General features: G+C 37.8%; 1 protein-coding gene across 1 annotated transcript in view; it reads right to left on the bottom strand.

The window, feature by feature from the left end:
* Positions 1-21,111, bottom strand: part of tecta (tectorin alpha) — a 65,151-nt gene extending 44,040 nt beyond the window's left edge. The window contains exons 1-8 of the mRNA XM_037533694.1: positions 20,963-21,111; positions 17,044-17,221; positions 15,950-16,115; positions 14,302-14,441; positions 11,250-11,431; positions 9,347-9,603; positions 6,772-6,898; positions 4,159-4,275 (exon numbers count right to left, since the gene is read on the bottom strand). Of these exons, the coding sequence (XP_037389591.1) occupies positions 4,159-4,275; positions 6,772-6,898; positions 9,347-9,603; positions 11,250-11,431; positions 14,302-14,441; positions 15,950-16,088 (962 nt within the window). The 5' untranslated portion in view covers positions 16,089-16,115; positions 17,044-17,221; positions 20,963-21,111. The remainder of the gene's footprint in view (positions 1-4,158; positions 4,276-6,771; positions 6,899-9,346; positions 9,604-11,249; positions 11,432-14,301; positions 14,442-15,949; positions 16,116-17,043; positions 17,222-20,962) is intronic.
* Positions 21,112-22,098: the final 987 nt, after the last annotated feature.

Below are 22,098 nucleotides of genomic sequence, written 5' to 3'. Positions count from 1 at the left end.
GGAGGGATTATGGTGTGGGGCTGTTTTTCAGGAGTTAGGCTCAGCCCCTTAGTTCCAGTGAAAGGAACTCTTAATGCGTCAGCAGACCAAGAGACTTTAGACAATTTCATGCTCCCAACTTTGTGGGAACAGTTTGGGGACGGCCCCTTCCTGATCAAACATCACTGCACACCAGTGCACAAAGCAAGATCAATAAAGACATGAATGAGTGAGTTTGAAGAACTTGACTGGTCTGACCTAAAACTGATAGAACACCTTTGGGATGAAGTAGAGCGGAGACTGCGAGCCACGCCTTTTCACCCAACATCAATGTCTGATCTCAAAAATGTACTTCTGGAAAAATTGTCATAAATTCTCATAAACACACTCCTAACCCTTGTGGAAAGCCTTCCCAGAAGAGTTGAAGCTGTTATAGCTGCAAAAGGTGGGCCAACATCATATTAAACCCTATGGATTAAGAATGGGATCTTACTCAATTTCATATGTGTGTGAAGGCAGACGAGTGAATACTTTTGGAAATATATCAAATATATTCTAATTAATATTGTGTATCAAATAAATTCTCCATTGCTTTTTTCACCAATCTGTTTTTTCACCCCTCATGCACTTCTCTTCTTTTTTTCCCTCAAATACCCACCCAATTCTCTTTATGCCCGGCTGGAGAAAGCTATAGGCCAAAGGCCTGATCTGTCCTACCGAGGCAAGCAACTGAGTAGTACAGGGTTAGAATTACTCGAGAGTGCCCCATTCCCTATATCCCCTCACTTTCACGGAGATAACAGCACCATGGCTATTCGGGGCCTCGCCTAAGCAGCCATGGCAAAGCTTGGGGTTACATAACCTTTTAAGTTTCCTCCAATTCCTTCACAGTAAAATCTACAGCATGAAATTAACTCCTACAAAGTTCAGTAAACATGGTCTCAAATAGACAGTGAAGGAATTAAATTGGTGCTGTAGATTTCCATTCTCTATACCAGTGGTTCCCAACAACACACTTAAAATAGATGGTTCTTCAAGGGTTCTTGAAGATATAGTTCCATATAGACATAGTTCCATATAGCGCCAAGAACACTGAACACTCAACCCTTTGCATGATTAGGTGTTTTCTGCTTTGTGAGAGTATTTTTGAGATTGATGGAGACTGTGCTGTACATGGTTCTATATAGAACCATTTTAAAAAGGGTCTTTACTCAACAACCCTTGAAGAACCATCGTTTTTAAGACTGTCCAATACTGGAGTGATACTTGCTTATTTTAATTCCCTTCCTGCTCCCAAGTATTTCAGTTCTTATAGTAGTAAACATTTTGAATTTACTTGGGAGCAATTTGTACATCCAACGTTACAAATGTCCTAGTATTTAATAAAGGCCGTGTAGTCTAAATTATGGCTGTTCTAATTTAAAAATCACTTTTTAAAACCATTTTAGAGACAAAGCCTGAATATTGAGATATATATTATTTATAGCCAAAAGGTCAAATACTGACAACATTTCTTTAAATCATATCACCCAATCCTACTTAGGCCACAGTAATTACTGCTAATAACAAAATCTCCTGCTCTCAGAAAATCTCAAGAGAATTCTGTCCAAAAAGCAGACAAGCAGAATCTGCATTTTCATTTGAAGATTAACATTTTTAGGATTGTAATATAAGTTATATATTAATTTTTTTTGTTGTGCATCCTGTTTGCTGTGTGTTTCTACTTCTTGACTTTGGAACAAAATCATGCAAAATACATAATTATGAAAGAATAATAACAGGAATAACTATAGATTTCAACATCAGCCACTCCTTTTCTTTCATGACAAGGATACAAAGCTGCCTCAGCCCAGAGTCCAGAGGGGAGGGCAACCTGTCTGGGTCAGAAAAGGGGCAACCTTAACTCACCCCTAGTGTTTACCCTACCCCAGTGCTACCCACTCAGCACCTGCCCTCCCACACCCTTCTACTGCCAAGCCTGATCTCAAACACATTTCCATGGGAAACCTCATGATGCTTTGGAAGGAGGGTGGGGGAGAAAGAGAGAGAGAGAGAGAGAGTGAGAGAGAGAGAGAGAGAGAGAGAGAGAGAGAGAGAGAGAGAGAGATGGCAGGGCCAATGAAGCATAGACCAGTCTCCTACTATTAAAGTACATATGAGAAGATATCTTGATATCGAGTGAATAATCACATACAGGCTTGATTTTATGTTTTGTTGATTTTCTAAGTGAAAATAAGTATGCACATTCCACTACATATATATTGGTATAAAATAAAACATACAATGTGGCCGGTGCCAAAGTTATGTCACATTTAAGATATTATGTTTTTTCCCGCTATATTTTTAATTCTAAAACTAGAAACAGCACACTAAAAATTGCTGAAACTTAATGTATTTAAGTTTGTTCCCTCTAGAGGACATGTTATCACTTAAATTATCACTTAAAAAACAAAAATGTGTAATTTCACTGAGAGTATTTAAACTTTTGCAGTCATATTCCATTTAATTTACATTGTATATTGATAAGTTTGAATCCTCACCTCTGACTTTTTTAGTGAAGATTCAAAACATTTCTATTTGTTTAGATGTCAAGAAATGAAAAAAAAACCCAAAAAAATATAAATTATGAAAAAACATCATAATAATACAGCTCGTAGTCCACATACAAAGGTTAATTGAAACCTTATGATTCGCATGTTTGACAGAAACTGACCTGTTTCAATGTCAGAGATATTTTATAAGAAATTACAAAGTTTTATTATATAAAAAAACAACATTTAGTAACTGCATACAAGAATTTAAGCTGCATCAGATAATATGAATGATGGTCAGTGGCAGCAGTAGCACTAAATCACATGGTACAGTGGAGCCTTTGCTTTGTTCTAGACTGCTTGGCTGTAGAAAGCCTTGCCCATTTATGGTAAGAGGTTTCATATACAATTACTGTATATAGCGTTTTCATTAGCTCTTAGGGGAAATCCATTCATTATTCCTCAATAATGTTCCCTCTGCATGCAGAAAGTGCTCATCATTACTTAACACAACTTCATCAGTTCATAAAGCATGTGAGGCACTCACAGAAATGAGAAGGAGGGCGGGAGACAGACATTCACTATCTCATCTCACTTTTAAAAAAATCAACCTGCCACCTCAGTCCCCTTAAGGCAAAAGAAAAGACAGGGGAAAAGAAAGAAGTGGAGAGTGGATATAAAGAAGAAGAAGGGGAAAAAAAAAAAGAATTGAGCTGCCACCTCGTATATCGGTTTCCTGGCTGGAGTATTTCAGCACAAAGGCGTCTTTGAGGAGGCAGAGACTGGCTGTATTGTCTCCAAAAGGTTAGGCTTCTCTAGTCGAAAACGTCCTTCCCCGTACTCTCCCAGGTTAAAACGCAACACGGTGGGCTAAAGAACGCGGGTGATCCCTCTTGCTCCAGCGGCCGGAAAATACCCCCACCCAACAAAGACGGAGACAGAAACTGAGAGAGTAGATAATAAGAGAGAGGGAAGAAGATGTGAGGGGCGAGTGCAGGACACAGCCAAGAAGGTTGGAAGTTCATAATGGAGAATGTGAGGAAGAAGTTAATGAAGGAAAATCAGTGCAATGGCCATAGCAAACATTTGTTCAGACACAGCCAAAAAAGAGCAGTGAACACACAGTGTGAGTATGTGTGCCTACACTTTGCGCGTGTTACTGATCTCAGGCCTGTTCTGAATGGATCAGTGAACACAGAGAGCTGTGCTGAACAACAGCTCTTAAAGCTCTCCTGTTTGAAGATGTGGACGACTGATAGGGACTGCCCACCGTCCAACTCTTCAGGATTACAGCTAACACTTTTTAAAGGTTCCTAAACAGTTCCTGGATTGGGAAAAAAGCTGTTGTAAGATCTTTCAGTTTAAAAAAGGTTCTTCAGACTTGCACATCTCATTACAAAAATGGTTCCTTGGTTCGGTGAAAGGTCCTTTGTGAAGCTTCAGTTACTTCCATTAGCTTCATAGATCCAATGCAAAAGTAAGAAGCATGCTCTGAACACTAAAAGTGACTTGGCTAATCAACATGTAGGATAAAAGGGACATTATATACATTTTTTATTGAACTTCACTCTAAGGATAACCAGCGCAGTACCACTCATGTGCATCTCAGGGAGCATCGCAGTTTGTGCGCAAGTATCATGAAACATACCTTTGTGGTAACTCATCCTCAGGACAGTCCAGGTGGTGGCGGATGTAGAAGCGCTCTGCGTCCTCTCTCTCCCCGTCTGTCACAACACTTCCATTCAGAACAGTCACAGAAGGCAAGCTGCAGCCATACAGGAAACAGCAATTTATTATACAACTTAGAGAAAACAAAACAAAACAAAAGAATAGTGGAAAAAGTGCAAGTTCTCATTCTGCCCACGAAAGTACATGTCTGCCTGTCAATGCAACCATGGGTGTCAATCAAAAGTATTTTTAGATTGGCTTTACATGGTGAATTTTTTTCAACTACTAGCAGGTTATGAGTTTTATGAAACATAATTACCACACGCTTTGACAATTACATAAAGCAGTTTAAAAATATATTAGAATATTTCACTGGTTATCAAGATTAGAAGCTCATGGTTTTTATATATTGTGTATTATTCTAGGTATATAAAATGATCTGCTACATTAATTATGGTATTTAGAAGGCAGTTGCATTTTTGCACTAATATTATCAAGTGACAGCAGCATAAAATCAGTGATCCAGCTACAGCAGGCTGAAAATACATTGGAAATGCTGAATGCTGACACATGCAGCCATTTAAACAGCTGTCATGTAAATGTTAGCTGGCTAGCTAATTAACTAATTAAATCAACCTATTACCAGCAAATAAGCAACATTATTCCAGGTGACCACCCACTGTTTGAATTAACAGGTTAAAATGATGTTTGATATGAAGAAATGATACAATATCCAAATATGGCTGGCTGTTCGGGGTCATCTATTTTTCCAAGGTCCTGTGACTCTTTATTATATCAAAGAAATCATTAGGTAACAGTCCTATATTCCACAGGCTCGTGTTTCCTCTTATAATTTTTGGAACAGCCCTACAATCCCAGGGTCCAGTGTTCCCTCATTGAAATTTATAGCTTTATGCTCTAATGTTGCCTTGAACATTTTTCTCCCAACATGAAAATAAGAGTAACGTCTACACACCTCTGGTATAATTACAAACATACATATTTTGATGCTATTTGTTCAGTAAATAAAATGTACATGCTCCTTCTTAAAAGATACTCATTCTGGCTTAACATTTCCGTAAATAAGACTGAAAATCTGTTCAGTATTTTAAACAAGTATTCAAATGATTTTAGTCCTAACTTTTAACTTTACAATAATAAAAACATTGTTAAACATTACCCAAGTTTAAATATGTGCTAAAATGGAATTAAACATCCTCAATGGCAACATCTACCCTCTATTCTTCAGTACTGTTTCTACCCTTCATTTTTCAGACAAGATGACTTGTCAACATGCTTGCACCAGTTGCTCAGGTTTGTTACTTTAGTTTACTAGCTTGCTAGGTAGCAAGCTAAGATCTACACAACCAGCAACAACAAAAAGAAAAATAATGCCCCACAATTAAACCTGACATACCAATTATTCGAAGATACTGTATTCTGCATTCTGACTTCTCAAAAATGGAAAAATCCAAGGTTTTTGCTGAGGCAAAGTGTGTTCCAGTTAAATAATCTGCTCCTTGTTCCAATAAATACAAAGTTGAACCAGCCTTACAGTGTACATCCTAAATATAGTTTATTGTTATAAATATTTTCTACACAAATAAGGTACATGATGAAAACATAGCATTATCTTTGGCATGGTCAATATGGTGCACATGTGAACATTGTTTTTACACAGTTTTCTCTCCAATTCCACCCACTATATAGGTCTCCCCCTATACAGTGCTACCAAACTGAGAGGGAGAAGGCTAAAATATGGTCCCCCCAAGAGAAATAAAGTACATTGTTAAATTGCTGCTAACGTAATGTCAATGGACAGCACAAAGGACTTTAAGGAAAACATTAACTGTCAATTCTGTTAAAAGCTAACAGACCCATGCGAGAGCCAGCAGTGATGCAGGTAGAATGACGGCTATCCTAACCACTCAGAGAGAGTGAGGTCAATAATGCTTTTATGGATTGTAAGATATAAATGGCTATGGCACCACCAGGGATGAAATTTATCCTCACCTCACTTCATATGAACTTTTATATGCATCTCTTGACAACAATGTATGTATACACACACACACACACACACACACACACACACACACACACACACACACACACACACACACACACACACTCTGTCACGATTGGCCCCTCCCAGTCTCATGTGCTGTTGTTTAACTTTTAGTCCTGTCATGTACTTTTGTTTTGATTTCTTCCCAGTCCGTCCCCCTTGACTCAGCCCCGATTGTTCCCACCTATGTTTTCCACCCGCATCCCGTTATCCCTCATTATCCCTGTTTGTATTTAAGCCCTGTGTTTTTCTGAGTTTCTTGTTGGTCTTTGTTTGTTTGATGTTTGGATTGTTGTTTGATTTCATCATGTCTGGCCCCCATTCGATCCGTGTTGGCTATATGAACCTGGACTGTGATGACCATGATCAATAGAAGTCGCTTATGTCAGCTTATGGGTCTGCCTCCTGGCTCCCCGGCGTTACACACACATATTTATTTGTGTGTGTGTGTGTGTGTGTGTGTGTGTGAGAGAGTGTGTGTGTGTGTGTGTGTGTGTGTGTGTGTGTGTGTGTGTATACACTCACTGTGCTACCATAAGGTAGCGTCTCTCCTGGTCAGTGTAGGTTTGCAGCAAGGGAATACCCATCAGACGAACTTCCCGAAGCTTTGGGAAGAAATTCAGTTTCTCAATATCCTCCCAGCGGCTTAGGCCTGGAACAAATCAAGGATAAGCAAATTCGTCACCACTCATTTTTCCATATCATAAATATGGAAACAATTGTTCATCATGCATGAGTGAATAATGATGGTCAAAAAAGTCTATTCAAAAAAGTTACTTAGAGTTCATGAAATGTAAACAGTGAGTGTTTAACCACACTTTGCAAGCCAGAAAGTAGCAGAAAAACAGGTACTGCACTATACAGGATAATGTCAGTATTGTGCATGCCTGTGTGTTTTAGTTCCTTGTACAAGGACAGAGTGAAAAGCTGTATGATATTAGAACTTGGAACCCTCTAAATGTGAGTCAGCATATCATTCAAGAAAGCAGCCTGCTTTTTATCTGGAACCCTTGTTCAGAGTAAGGATGTCTCAGTTTAATTTTAATGGATTGTTAGAGGCTATAAGGCACTAAGTTTAAATCTTTTTCCCACTGCCCTCTATTTATACGGTTGTCAGAGAGGTGCCATTTAAGGACATCATAACTTGCAGCCATTAGGTATGTTTTCAGACATTAACAAGTGGTTTTAATGTCTGCAGTCTCCAGAGTTTGGTCATGTCCACTTCCAACTAGTAGGTAAATGACTTTACTACAGAATTTAAAATCAACCTAAAATCAAAATAGATTTTTGAGCTTTGACCTTTTTAGCTTGTTAGGTCAGCTCTCCAGTCGTGTTAAGCACAAATTTGTGTTTTTTTACTCAGTTAACTGGCATTAGCTGGCACTCTTTCTATCATACAGTCCCATCTGGCATATTTTCCTCTTGGGCTTCTGAATATGGATAGCTGTGGTATTGCTGGGATTCAGACTCACAATCTCCTGATGTTGAAATGAATTATTAGACAGATGTACCACGTAAGACTATGCTATGTTTAAAGTTAAAACACCAAATATTTTCTCCAGTGTATTAAACATTTGTAGACACAAAATCTGAGTTGAAAAATCAGGTGTTCCTGAGTGGTGCAGTGCACTAAGCTGTCACCTGAACTGGAGGTTGTGAGTTTGATCCCCAGCAATGCCACAGCCATCCGTAAGTGTGTTTCCACAAGGAAAAGTGTCTAGCAGGATTGTGTGATGGAAAGAGTTCTGGCTAGTAGTGAAGTTTAGTATTAAAAAATAAGTTTATTTTATTCACCTAACTGAGATGCAGAGCTAAATAATTAAGAGAAATTAAGAGGATCACAAAGAAATTTGAGTTGGGTCAACTCTTCAACTCCTCAAGTTAAATCAACTTAAAAAAAGTCATGAAATCAGTTACTATATCATTTTGTGTTGAGCTGACTTCTCATTTTTAACAGTGCGCTATTTCTTTTAATTTTAACAAAAAAATCTAACAAACTGAAACTTAGGAATTGAAGTTAAATACTCTCAAATACTGACACTATATGACAAAAATGAACTAACAAATAGCCAAAATTGATGAATCAAGGTGGATACTACTACTGGTGTGACATACATTTGTTATCCATTTTGTCCCTATCAGTGTAGTAAAGCACATAAGCAAGTCTCTTTGAGACTGCTTACATTTCCAGCGATTTGTGGAAAGTTACTTGTTAGACATATTAGCCTTGTGGCTCCATTGCAAATGAGAAGCAAACTTTAGACACCAAATGTTTCGTTTTGGACTGGAGTCTCACTCTAAATACATTCCATTTGGTGAAACAGATAAAGTGTCATTCTAGCCCCTGTTATTATGCCTCTCTCTCTCTTTTTCTCTCTCTCTCTCTCTCTGTCTTTTTCTCTCTGTCTCTTTTTTTCTCTGTCACATACATGCCAGGGTGTACAGGGTGGATGTGTTCTGCAGCTGCATCTCAAACCACACATACCACTTAACCGCACGTTAGTTTACTACATCACCAATGATACCATTATTTTCTTTAAAATACTCTTTAGTTCATCAATATGATTTAGGCTTTTAGGCATCTTCATCTGTTTATAAAGTGCCTACAGAAGACAGTAAACAAACCCTGGTTTTATTTGTTACATGATGGCATAAAGAAAGATGACATAAAGTCAACCCTACTTGGCTGGTCTGTTGCATTTGAGTGTGCAAAAATTATATTCTGTTGATTTTCTACATTAAAATAAGTATACATCCTCTACTGAGAACACACATCTGCATATTTTACTGCACAATTATTGTTTATTTGCTAAATTAACAAATTACCAAATTATGCACATTTTCTATTTATTTTTTCCAATATGCTAAACTCAGCAAGTAAAAAGAAATTGTGCATTAAAATGACAAGAATTCCATGTTTAAGTTACCTGTAGAGGATATATCAACTTAGTTTCACTTTGAAAACCAACAACGTGTCATTTAACTGGAGACATTCTAAATTTGTATATGACTGTAGTTTTTAATTTGATTGGGACTTTCCTAATTCTCAGTGAATCTCACTCATTCTTATGCATGGGTCAGCGTATGGACTTTAGCAAACCTGAGTTGTGCAGATTGATACTGTGCAGATTGGGGAAGAGGCGTTGCAGCAAGTCTTCAGGCTCAAGGATGGACGAGAGCGAGTTGTTTGCCAAGATGAGAGAGGCCAGTCCAGGGTACATGAGGCCCAGCTTGCGCACCTCGCCCCACTGCTCAAGCTGATTATCAGTGATGTGCAGTAGGCGCAGGGAAGAGCAGGCTACTGTAGACAAGTTCACACAGTCATACTCATTCAGACACAGGAACAGCTCCTCCAGCCTGTTGCAAAGATAAAGGCGTGGTGAATGCAAACAGGAAAGACACACACTGTTGAGCTCACACACACTTGTGCAGGCACAAGCACTAGTTTGGAAAGGAAAGATATATACCGCTTGTGTCAGAGTACAAAAACTCTCATACATGCATTATCATACATAGACTGACACACAAAAATGCTAGCAGCACACATAATGAATATAAACGCACATGTGCAGGCAATGAGATTTACACTAGCATGCTGATGGGGTCATACATTAGAAGGGTGTCTTAACCCCAAGAGGTCTATGTTTCAAGTGTTACATTCAGTCCCATTGCCACAAGTGTAATAAATCAAGCACCTAGCCATGCAGTCTGCAGAGCTCACTGAATTTGAGAAGTATACTGTAATAGGATGCCACTGTTCAACAGATCAAATATCTTCCCTCTTAGATATTCCTCAATCAGCTATGAGTGATATTGTTGAAAAGTGAAAGCATTTAGGAACCACAGCAGCTCAGCAAAGTGGCAGACCACATAAAGTTACAGCGGTGTCGTCAAGTGCTGAGGTACATAGTGCATAAAAGTCGCCAACACTCTGCTGACTCAATAAATCCAAACCTCCTCTGCCTATAATATCAGCACACAAAACTGTGCCGGCGCTTCATGGCATGGGTTTCCATGGATGTGCAGCTGTATGCAAGCCTTATATCTGATGAATGAGTCTGGGTTTGGCGAATGCCAGGAATACGTCACAGTACATGTGAAGTTTGGTGGAAGAGGGATAATACAATACAATACTTTCAGAGGTTGGCCTTGGCCCCTTAGTTCCAATGAAGAGAAATCTTAATGCTTCAACATGCCAATACATTTTGGACAGCTGTATGCTTCCAACTTTGTGGGAACAGCTTAGAGAAAGCCCTTTTCTGTTCCAGGATGACTGTGCCCCAGTAAACAAAGCAAGGTCCACAAAAGCATGGCTGAGTGAGTTTGTTGTGGAAGAACTTCACTGGCCCACACATAGCCCTGACCTCAACCCCATTAAACACCTTTGGGATGAACTAGAATGGAGAACGCAAGCCAGGCCCTCTTGTTCAACATCAGTGTCTGACCTCATGACACGCATGACCTCATTTCATGTAGTAGTTTTCTGTGGGAGAGCTTTTAGAGGTGTTAGACACCTCTGATTCCTATCAATACCTCTGTGAACATTTCTGACTTGGTGTGCTTGTCTAGAAATAGCCCATTTAACATTAAACATTTTTGTTTACATCTTAACAACTGAATTCTGTTTTTTGAACAACTGAATTTTGTTTACTTAATTGTGGACATTCTGTTATAATCTTAGAGGCCTCCACAAGTCTTCATGCACACATGCGCTCACACATACATGCAAACAAAGATAGACATGCATAAACTGTTAAATGTTTAAAACTATTTATCTAAGCAGTAAGCACAGTAAATACAAATAAACATAAATACAGTAAAAAGAACAATACATACACTGCAAACAGTGAAACACATGAAAACACAATGTATTTTTATTTGTTCATTTGTATTTATTCTCATGCTAATTTTGTTTTTAACATATACATGCTTATAGCCAGGACAAGTAGCTTTATGTATCATTTTCTTAAGGCCTTTGCATAGTGCTGTACATATACACTTACTCAGGGATCTCCTGTGTGAGTGTGTGCACCATGTCCCAGGAGACGTGTGTGTTGTTGAGCACAAGGCGACGTAACCCTGAGAATGCTTCAGCACCTCCAGGCTCCAGGTTGGACCCCTTCAGAGGATTCATACTGAGATTCAGAAAGTCCAGGTGAGGGATGTTAGATAGGATCTTGCTTATCTACAGAGAAACACACAAATAAATCATTGTGATAAATGTATCCATCCATCCATTTTCTAAGCTGCTTCTCAGGGTTGCGGGGGGGAGCTGGTGAGCTGGTGCCTATCCCAGCAGTCTTCGGGCAGAAGGCAGGATACACCCTGGACAGGTCGCCAGTCCATCGCAGGGCAGACAGACAGACAGACACTCACACCTAGGGGCAAACAGGGGGAGAATAAGCAAACTCCACACAGAAAGGACCCTGGTCACCCGGCCAGGTAATCGAACCCAGGCCCTCCTTGCTCTGAGGCAACAGCGCAACCCGCCACGCTACCGTGCCGCCCCGTGATAAATGGAATAATAACATAAACTTGAAACGCTATAAGGCTGGCACTGCAGGTAAAGCACTCATAGACTGTTGTTATTACATGAAGCACCTATCACCACCACTGTAAAGAGATCTGAGTTGGAAAGATTCTTTAGCTCTTTACATCTCAAGATATAGCTCAATGATTGAACATTGCAGAATAAGTGGAATTCTTCTTTAGATCAGCTGAATCAGGGATTCAGGCAATGATTTGTTTTAAATGCAGGGGGTTGCAAAATGTTACTGTGTTGTTAAAACTAATGTTAAAAGTGGTACTGTAAAAATATTATACAATCCTAGGCACATTAGTTCCCTGCAATAATGTTGTAGAAGCAAACACTTAAATAAAGGAGCACAGAGCCACACAACTCAACATGAGCAGTTGTGTCATACAGTATGTTTGTCTATTAAGGGGTGTTTGACATATGAGAACACAAATGAAAATAATACAGTCATGCATGCACATTCAGAGTTAAAGTCAACAACAGCTGCTGTGTGCCATGACAATGTATTCAGCGCTCTGATAATATATTGCTTCTGAAGTGGATTGCGATTTCATTAGCCACAGATCATTTTAAGCAGAATCAGGTTTTTTAGCAGTGCTCACCTTGGTATACTACAATTTCAATTTTAAAAACCCCCAACTAATCTATTTCCTGTTACTCTAAATTACATTTACACATATCCTTACAACTAGACCACTGACAAAAATCTAACAAAAAACTTCCTCAGCATTTCAAATACATAAGGGTTATTACAGCTTTGAATGTTTCATTAGTTTTTATTTTTATTTAGGTTTTTTATTTTGGTTAGTTTAATTTTGGAGAGCTCATTAATATTTTTTTAGTTTTGTTCTTATTTTTTGAAAATAGTCTTAGTTTGGCATTTATTTAGTTTAGTTTAAATGTATTATGGCATTATGATGAATTCTGCAATAGTATATATTTGATTAGAATGGAATAAAACTAAAACAGTGTTTTAAGTGTTCTAAGAGATCCACTTCTAGGCTCTCATTTACATACAAAAAAAAGTGAAAGTGAAAAAAAATGAAAAGGTTTTTTCTCAGTAATTCTGTTTTGACTCTATTGTTTTGTTCATCTTCCAAGTGGAAGTAAGAACACACTCAAATATGCCATTTTCTGTTAATTTTAGTGCAAATTTTTATTTGTTTAGTTTAACAAATAGGGAAAAAAGCATGCTCAACCAAACGTTTGCATACAACTGAAGCATTCGTCATGGTTATGACTTAAAAACATATTCTAATAAACCAATATACATATTCGTAAACACTGTTTTTAAGCCACTTTCACACATGCCCTTCTACTTGGGAACATAATGATAAATTTTTAAAAATCACAAAATACTGATATTGACATTTAGTAGTTAGAGATGTAACCAACTATGATCAAGTGGATCGGATGGTTCTAATGCTGAGGTTGACGGCTTGATGCAACTGATCTGAGGGTATAGTAGGTCAAATGGTGACTTGTGGTTCTGGCAGCCATGCCATGTACTGATGTCTCAATGAATGCAGAAGCGCTAACCACAAAATATCTGACCACAAAAATGGCTATTTGGCCTTTTAGATTACACTTTAAGTACATGTATCTCCAAGTGCTATCAAAATACCAAATACCAGAATTTAATTAACTTCATATTTTATATATTAGCAAAACAAAGGTGATTTAGTAGCAGCTAGCATACAGCAGTTATACATAGCTAAAGGTTCATTATGTTAACAAATATTCTTCAATACAGGAGGTGTTATTGTTAAAGGGCTCATATCATGGAAGACCACATTTCTCTAACATGTATCATACAAAAAAATGTAAAACAGAATGTAAGCATTGTTTGGGGCAGTCGTGGACTGGAGGTTAGGAACTGGCCCTGTGACCAGAAGGGTGCCGGTTTGATCCCCAGTGCCGACAGTCCATGACTGAGGTGTCCTTGAGCAAAACATCTAACCCCCAGTTCCTCCCCGGACGCCATGGATAGGGCTGCCCACCGCTCCGGGCAAGTGTGCTTACTGCCCCCTAGTGTGTGTGTATGTGATGTTTCACTTCACAGATGGGTTAAATGCGGAGGTGGAATTTCCCCATTTGTGGGATTTAAAAAGTAAATTAAAAAAAAAGTTTAAAAAAAAAAAAAAACATTCGTTACCCAATCCATATAATCATTAGAAAACATGCTGCAAAAAACAGCCTGTGTTTTAGAGAAATCTGCTATAATTTATAAAGACAAGAGTTATGACCTCAATACTGTGTACAATATTACCAACCCAAAATGTTGTTGATACTAAGCAGGGCTAGGTTTATCAGATCATATAATCATAAGATAAAACATCTACACCAAAACGGATGAAGGCAGTGGACAAACACACTCATGTTCTCTGTGAATTGAGACAATTTGTGGTAATTACATGGAAAGTAATAAAGGCTAGGATCTTTTTGTAAGAGTTCAGTAACCAGATAGTGAGTCTGATATGTGACACCTCTGCACAACCACAGACAAACACTGCACTCACCTCTGCCCAGTCTTTAAACTGGTTGTGAGACAGGTCCAACTCCACCACATGAGAGCAAAATCTGGCCACCTCCTCTTCATCTCCAGCATGACTGATTCCACAACCATCCAGAACCAACACACAGGGTAGATTTAGACGATCTAACACATACAAATGAACAAACAATGGATTTGAACTTCTAAACATGAAGTACCATCATGAAGGTAAGAATTAGCTTCTAAATGATGCATCTTGCAGCAACATAAAGCTTGCAGTGTTTGGTCTTATGGAGCTATGTCAGAGTTAAAAAACAATATATTAACATGACTCAGTGTTTTTTTTTTACATGGCTTGAAAGTAATCACTGTAGAAAGCAAAAAGTAATAATTGTAGTGTATTCGGTAAACAGAAAAAGAAGTCACTTTGACAAATTGTTGTTTGTCTGAAAAACTGAATTAACATAAATTCCCCCTTGGTTGACTTGACAAGTCTTGACAAGCACCCTACACTATACCAATAAGGGTCCTTGGGCAAGACACCACCTTGGCCTGCCTGTGTAAAAATTATCAAATTGTAAGCCGCTCTGGATAAGAGCGTCAGCCAAATGCCATAAATGTAAATGTAAAATGAAAAGTCAACTTGACAAGTCAACCAAGCCATGTTTCTTGTTCAAATTTTGCACAAACTTATGTTGCATATCTAACAACAGTAATATCAACCAAACAACAAAATTCAGACTACATTCGGGCTTGCTATAACTTTTTTTTTAGCTAAATATTATATTTCTGTCCATTTTTCAAGATAACACAATGTCATACAATGGCAGTCACCACAAGTCGATTTGAGATTACTTAATGCCAATTAGACACCAAAATGGAACCTTTTTACCTTTAATTTGTTGATGTTCCTAATCAAATTAAGGCTTGCAGACCTCATTAGCATGAATGTGTAATTGCATGCAATTATGTAACAACACGTTATAATATCAGTTGTGCTTTGGACACAACTGTGCCCTTTCCTGATTAATTGATGATAATGAGGATGCTGAAAGAGTGTTCAATTAACTGTCTGAACACTCAATTTAATTACTATTTCATGTTTTAAAGGGTGATTCAGAGCAGCACATAGACACTATAAAATAACAGGTATATTGTAGGACTCATTAATCATGAATAATCAAATACAATTTAATCTGATTTAAAAATATAATGACCTTTTTGACTCATCTGCTGAGTCACTTTTCTTGGAGGCAAGAAAAAAAATACAAATGAATTATGTCATGTTTTATTTTTCCCTCCCAACACTGCTATCTATCATCGAGTGGAAACACTAAGAGAATCTCTCCAATACCATGTTTCATTCAGAAGGAAAATGCATTGTGATTTCTGATTCATATCATCTTTAAAGACTCAACATTGTGTGATGATGTAAGCAAGCAGTTTGCACAAGTAGGGTGTCAAATTCAATTACTTGTTTATTACATTACCCCTTTAGCTCCAGAGCAAAATTATAGAAGCAAACTTCAGACTCCAAGCATGTCTTGGCGGATAGATTACATTTGGGTTTAAGCATGAGGAGATCTAGTCACCACAGTGTGCTTTATATATGCTTTAATCAGAAATGGATTGACATAACCATGATAGTAAAGTCTCAGCCAGATGTCTCTCACCTTTGACAGGTGAACCATGAGGACTGGTGCGGATCACCACACCAACACCGGGCCCTCTGCAGTATGGGAAGTTGTCTGGGCTGTATTTCTCACTGATGACTTGCACCAGAGTGCGTCCTCCTTCGTCCTCGGACTCCATTTGTCTTCTCGTCTCTCGCTCTCCCAACTGGACAAACAACAAAAGCAGCACTAACCACAAACAACAGTGGTGCTGAACATGTTACAATGGGTTTGTTTCCCAGTGATTTAGTTGACATTTGGAGACAGTATTTTAGAACACTGTGTCTATTATAAGAGGTCTCCTTATCGCAAAGGTGCAAAGGTCAAGAGTGGAAGATCCCAGAATAGTGAAGCAGTGTAATGGCAGGTGTGGCATAAATGGCCAATTTCTGACAATATGGTTAGTCTGGAAAATACTTTAAACAATAAAAAAGAATTCAACTTATACAACCAAGCAATATTGTTCTATTACATTAATATGACGATATTATTAGCCATATATAAGATTAGCAAAGTTATTATGTTAATCCCTTAAACTACAAACACCTGCATGACCAGCTCATACTTTAGTTCTTTCCTCACTTAGCTAAATAAATTATATTAGCTCCATAGTAGTTTGTAATACATTATGTTACCAAATAAGACCCTTAAAAAATAGTTCTTTAAGGGTTCTTTACATGGTTAAATCTCTGTGATAGAAAACCTAATGTATATGGCTCTTTCACAAAATGGTTCACCAAAAAGGCTTTCACTCTTGCAGGTTATAGAACCTTTTTTGGTACTATATAGAACCCTTAATAGGGAAAGAATGGAGAGAATTTATTATATGAAAGTCTAAAATTGCCAACAGAATAATAGGGCTGCTGCGATTAATAAATTAAACTTGAATAATCAATTAAAAATTTTTCTTTACCTTTTTGTTTTTTTTCTTTATACATAATCTTTTTTCCAATAATATTTAAGTATAATATGTATATAATAAGTCAATAATGATGGTGGGTGTTTTTAAACATTCTGCATATAACTTATAGTGTCAGCTCTACTAAAAAGCTGAAGCTTTATGGGGTTAAAAGCAACTAATTAGACTTAGTTACCTAAAGGTTGAAGGTCCTGCTGCAGTCCAGCTCTGGACACCAAATGGCTACACACAGCCTCTGTGTTCTGTGTCTGAGCCCCCCAAGTCATCCAGATGGAGGTGGAACTCAGGCATGAAGCCTAAATCTAGTCCCGAGGCCTTCCGGGTCTTGGGCTGGGTTTCCCTAGACAAGCCCTCTACTCACAAACAGCAACAAAGCAGAAAAGTGGAGAGACAGAAAGAGGAAGAGTGAGAGAGATAAAGAAAAAGAGAAAGACTGATCGTGTGACATGGAACACTAACAGTGACAGAATGGCCATTCTTCTCTACTATTGTGACGTCAGCACAATGAGGTAACATTAGCGTCGGAAAGAAACTGGCCTTGAAATCAGATCCTCCAACACTTTCACCGACTCCCATATGCTGCTGGAGATGCAATATCTAACAGCCTAAGGGCTGACGCTGAGAAAAGTAACACATTATATTATATATATATATGTTATTTGAAGATGTGCATCATTTCTACCTAAAAATATATTAGATGACTATACACATAATTATTGTACCAAGTAAATAAACTGTGTCAATGTAATTTATTTCCTGTGGAAATCATGTACACATTTGAATCAAACTTAATAGGGATGCACGTTGACATTTTCTAAAGATGTAGAAACACACTACTTTTTCATGCTGACAAGCATAAATGAATGCATTAAAATATGATTTTCCAAAAAGTGCTCATGATGTCTTTTATCTAATTTGAGATTTTCATCATTATTATTAAATTGCTTTCAAATGATGAGTGAAAAATTAAATAGAAACTTCATTTAATGGATGTAGTGCTCTTTCTGTGTTTATGTCTTTATGTCATAAAACTGCATGTGCGGATATCTGCTCACAGCATGGTGAGTTTTGAAAGATGACCTGTAAGCTGAAAAATAAAGCAATGTTTCAATTCGCATTTGTAACTATATTGTAACAGATAGTTTCAAATTTAGAAGTTTTGACTAAGCCAGAGCTCACACCTGCTGTTTCCCATTAAAGAGGAATTCCACCTTTTGTTCAGAATTTTTGTATGATAAAGTCGTTAAAATGTCAATTGTAAGTGGTTTAATGTGAGATGCATCATTCTGGAGAAAGAGTCAGAATTGTTTAACTGATGCTTAAAGCCTCTAAAAGCTCATAGAAAGTTATTACTCAAAATGTTAATGAATACATGAACTGATGCCTGAGACATTGTTTTGCTATAGTTTTCAGGTAAGGTTTTAGCCTAAAACATATTTTTATTATATATTTATAGTGGAGAGGTACATGAGGGTGTTTTTAGGCAAAATAGGATGTGTAGGTCCACTGGTTGTTTTGGACAGTAAGTACAATGGCTATATTTGCACTGAACACATTGTGATCCCTGGCCCCTATCATCACTGCTGCAAAGATATTGGAATTGGCAAGTCTCTCTACAATCCACCACTTCACATCAAATCACTTTGAATGACTTTGTTTCCATTTCAAAGACTGAACTGTGCAGAGAAATCAACAAAATTGCCTTGTAAGTGTGAGAAAACAACCAACTACATTTGTTTTAGGGCATGAGAACAGAGCTGTTTAATTTTCCTGCTGTAGTATACCTATACCTGGCTATTAACTGATGAGTTAAAAGTGAATTGTGCCTTAGAGCAGAATCACCAAACTATGGACACTAGCTCTTCACAACTTAACTTGGGCATCAAAGGAGCACTGTGACTACAAATTCTTATGGGGTATGGAACATCAGACTCTCTGTATTCACCATCTGCTTTGCAAAGAGGCCTTGGCATGCCGTGATTGAATTTGAAATGAAGGAATCTACTTTATTAGTCTTTGTGCCTCAATTAAGAGGTGTGGAGTGAGCAGGCTATATTGTAGCTCACTGTCAGTGGCAGCTTGGTGTGTTTGTACCACTGAATGTCCAAAAATATCCAGACACCACTGATAATTAGTGAATTCAGCTATAACCTCATTTCCAAAAATGTTGGTATGCTATGCAAAAATGTAAATAGAAACAAAATGCAAGGACGTGCAAATAATTAAAACCCTATATTTAATTGAAAATACTACAAAAACAACATATCAAATGTTGAAAATGTTGGAATTTGTTTTTTTTTTTTTTTTTTTTAATTTGATGCCAACAACACGTTCTAAAAAAAGTTGGGACGAGGGAAAAAAAGGCTGGCAAAGTTGTGTGATGCTAATTGGCAACAGGTCAGTAACATTATTTGTTATAAAAAAACATCCCAGAGAGTATGAGTCTTTTTTAGAAGATGAAGAGGGCTTTGTTCCTCTGTGAAAGACTACAAGGGCAAACAGTGCAACTTTTTTAGAATGTGTTATAGCTTCTGGACATACAGTGTATGTGCACGATGAGAGAAGACTTCATTACACTGAAAAACAGCCAAACCTACGATCATTAAAAATGATTCTTTAAGGTTTCTTTAGTAAAGGGAATGGTGCTATTTAGATCCATGAGTTCTGTATAGAACCATTTCATGCTTAAATGGTTCTTTGCATGGTGAAATGGTTTTTCAGATTGATGATGAATGTGTTGTATATGGTTCTATATATCACCATAAAGGGTTCTGTTATTGTTACAAGCTTAGCGCCGTAACAATAGAAGAACTCTTTTTGGTTCTATATGGATCCTGAGTTCTATACAGAACCATTCCATGCTTAAATGATTCTTTGCATTGCACACACAACACATTCCCTGTCATTCTGAAGAACCATACAAAGATCCATCTAGTATAAAATGGTTCTATACAGAACTTTTGTTTCTAACTAGAACCACTGCGTTAAAGAATCATCTTTGTAAGAGTGTAGAGAAAAGTGACATTGCACGTATGACGTAATGTTTCTAATTCACCATCTGTTTACGTTGTTTAAAAGTTCAAAAGAAAAAAAAATGCCCGTGTTATTTGCAACGATTCTGTATATTCTTTTTTCTTATATGAAGAGGTGACATGTAAGCACGAGCCAGGCTCTTCGTGTATCTTTAAATAACCTCGGTGTTTAGGGTGAACTGGCAACAGCTGCGGAATGTTGTTGAATTTCAAACGGCTGCCATGACAACGCTTATGTTTTGACTAGGTGAAGTTTGACGGCGCTTGTCGAGAACGAGCAGCGATTTGTCTTAAGATTTCAGTTCAGTTTAAATGCAGAATGTAATCAACAGGGTTCGAGTGCGAGAACAGCGGAGCAGTGGATCTTTGTCGTTTTCCCCTCTTTGTAGCAAAACACAGGCTTCAGAGTACAGCAGGCACTACGGTTGGCTTCCTGCTCGAATTTTCCCGTTCCACCTTGAATTGTAACGTTACCACAGTTAGATTCCTGCGCTTGAGGCGGCAGAACATTAACTGCTCCATCATTTAATACGAAACGGGTATTTCGAGCAAGAAGCTGGCGAATAAGAAGCTGACTGCAAGTTCGTGAAGTAACTAAGTGAACATAGCACAAAACAACTCTGGGTAGTCTGCTTCGTGCGACATAAACGACGCCACATCTGCCTTTTTAGTGTCCTAAAACAATATATTATTCTATATTAGATCAAAAACAACCCCAATGCAGTGTGTATAATTCGTAACACGCGACGGCGATGCGAGCCAATGAGTGCTCGAGTAGTTGTTTGTTTTGGCTCTGACAGGAAGCGAGCATAAGACCCTGCAGGATCGCTTTAAAAACCTATCAGATCTGTCAAGATACACAATTTCATATACATACAGTACGCGAAACTGTATTTAATTGACGTTTACCATCATATAACGGAATGCTGACGTGCTATATATTAAAACATACAGTCGTCAAAATAAACTAACAAAAATAATTAAATAAATAAAAGAAATAAATCGATAAAAGAAAGAAACGCAAGGGGCAACAAGCTCATTTATTTTGCACATGGCACTTACCACCAGGACTTGAGGCCACAAACTGAAACACCGTGTAAACGTATGAAAGTATGCTGAATATTGCTGGCTTGTCCTACCGAGCGCCGTCCAGGTCGCTCCGCTTGTTTTTGTTGCTGGTCGGTGTACAGTAGCCAATCAGAACGCTCGCTTATCCTGGAAGTGACGTGGTACAAAACAAGAAAACAAATCAAAAAGAGTTTTTTTTTAAAAATGGTGCCGGGGGGGTTTAAAAATGGATGACGTTAACTTGATACAGACTGTGAAGTCTGTTTCAAAGGGGAATTCCACCGATTTTTAAATTTCTGCTCAATTCAGTGGTTGAGATGTAAACAGAGTCATTCAGAGTGGTTTGGTGTGAAATAGATAATTGTAGAGAAACACACTGACTTTCATTACAGTGTTGGTGACAGGAACCAGGGGTCACATTGTCAACAACATTAATATAAGCATTTTGTACACTTGCTTTCTGATTTGTAATGGTGGTGGTAATATAGAGTTAAATCTGAAAAAAAAAAACCTATTTTGCCTCACATAACTACAACTGCAAGTACAGGTCCATTATGAATGGATTGAAATAAATTTATTTTCAAATATGTTTTAGACCAAAACTTTACCACAAATCTATTGAAAGAAAAATGTCTCAAACATCAGGCAGAGTATTCATAATGATTTAATGTAATAACTTCTGTGAAGGAGCTTTCAGAGGGGTTAAATTTTTCAAAAGTCTGGCTTCCATCACCACCACTGCGAACTATTTGACTTAGTAAGCTTCTCTAGAATACAGCATTTCACATCAAACCACTCTGAATGACTTTGCTGACAATTTAACAATTTGATTACACAGATTTGGTGGAGTTCTCCTTTAACCTCTTGTGTGCATTGTTATTTCTTCTCAGGTAAGTCCTGTTACTCTCTTAAAGGGGAATTCCACTGTTTTTTGCAAAATATCTGCACAATTGTTAAGAGTTGTCATTCAGTGTGGTTTGCCATTCAATTCTAGAGAAACTTACAGAGTCATGGTTGTACATAGTGGTGGATGGAACCAGACGTCTGAAGAGTTTATCACTTCTCAAAGCTCCCTCATAGAAAGTTTGTATGTAAAATGGTTACAGATATGTTGTCTGCTGCCTGAGACA

The sequence above is a fragment of the Pygocentrus nattereri genome, chromosome 23 (assembly GCF_015220715.1).
Source record: "Pygocentrus nattereri isolate fPygNat1 chromosome 23, fPygNat1.pri, whole genome shotgun sequence".
Taxonomy (NCBI): domain Eukaryota; kingdom Metazoa; phylum Chordata; class Actinopteri; order Characiformes; family Serrasalmidae; genus Pygocentrus; species Pygocentrus nattereri.
This window is presented reverse-complemented; position numbering and strand designations above follow the sequence as displayed.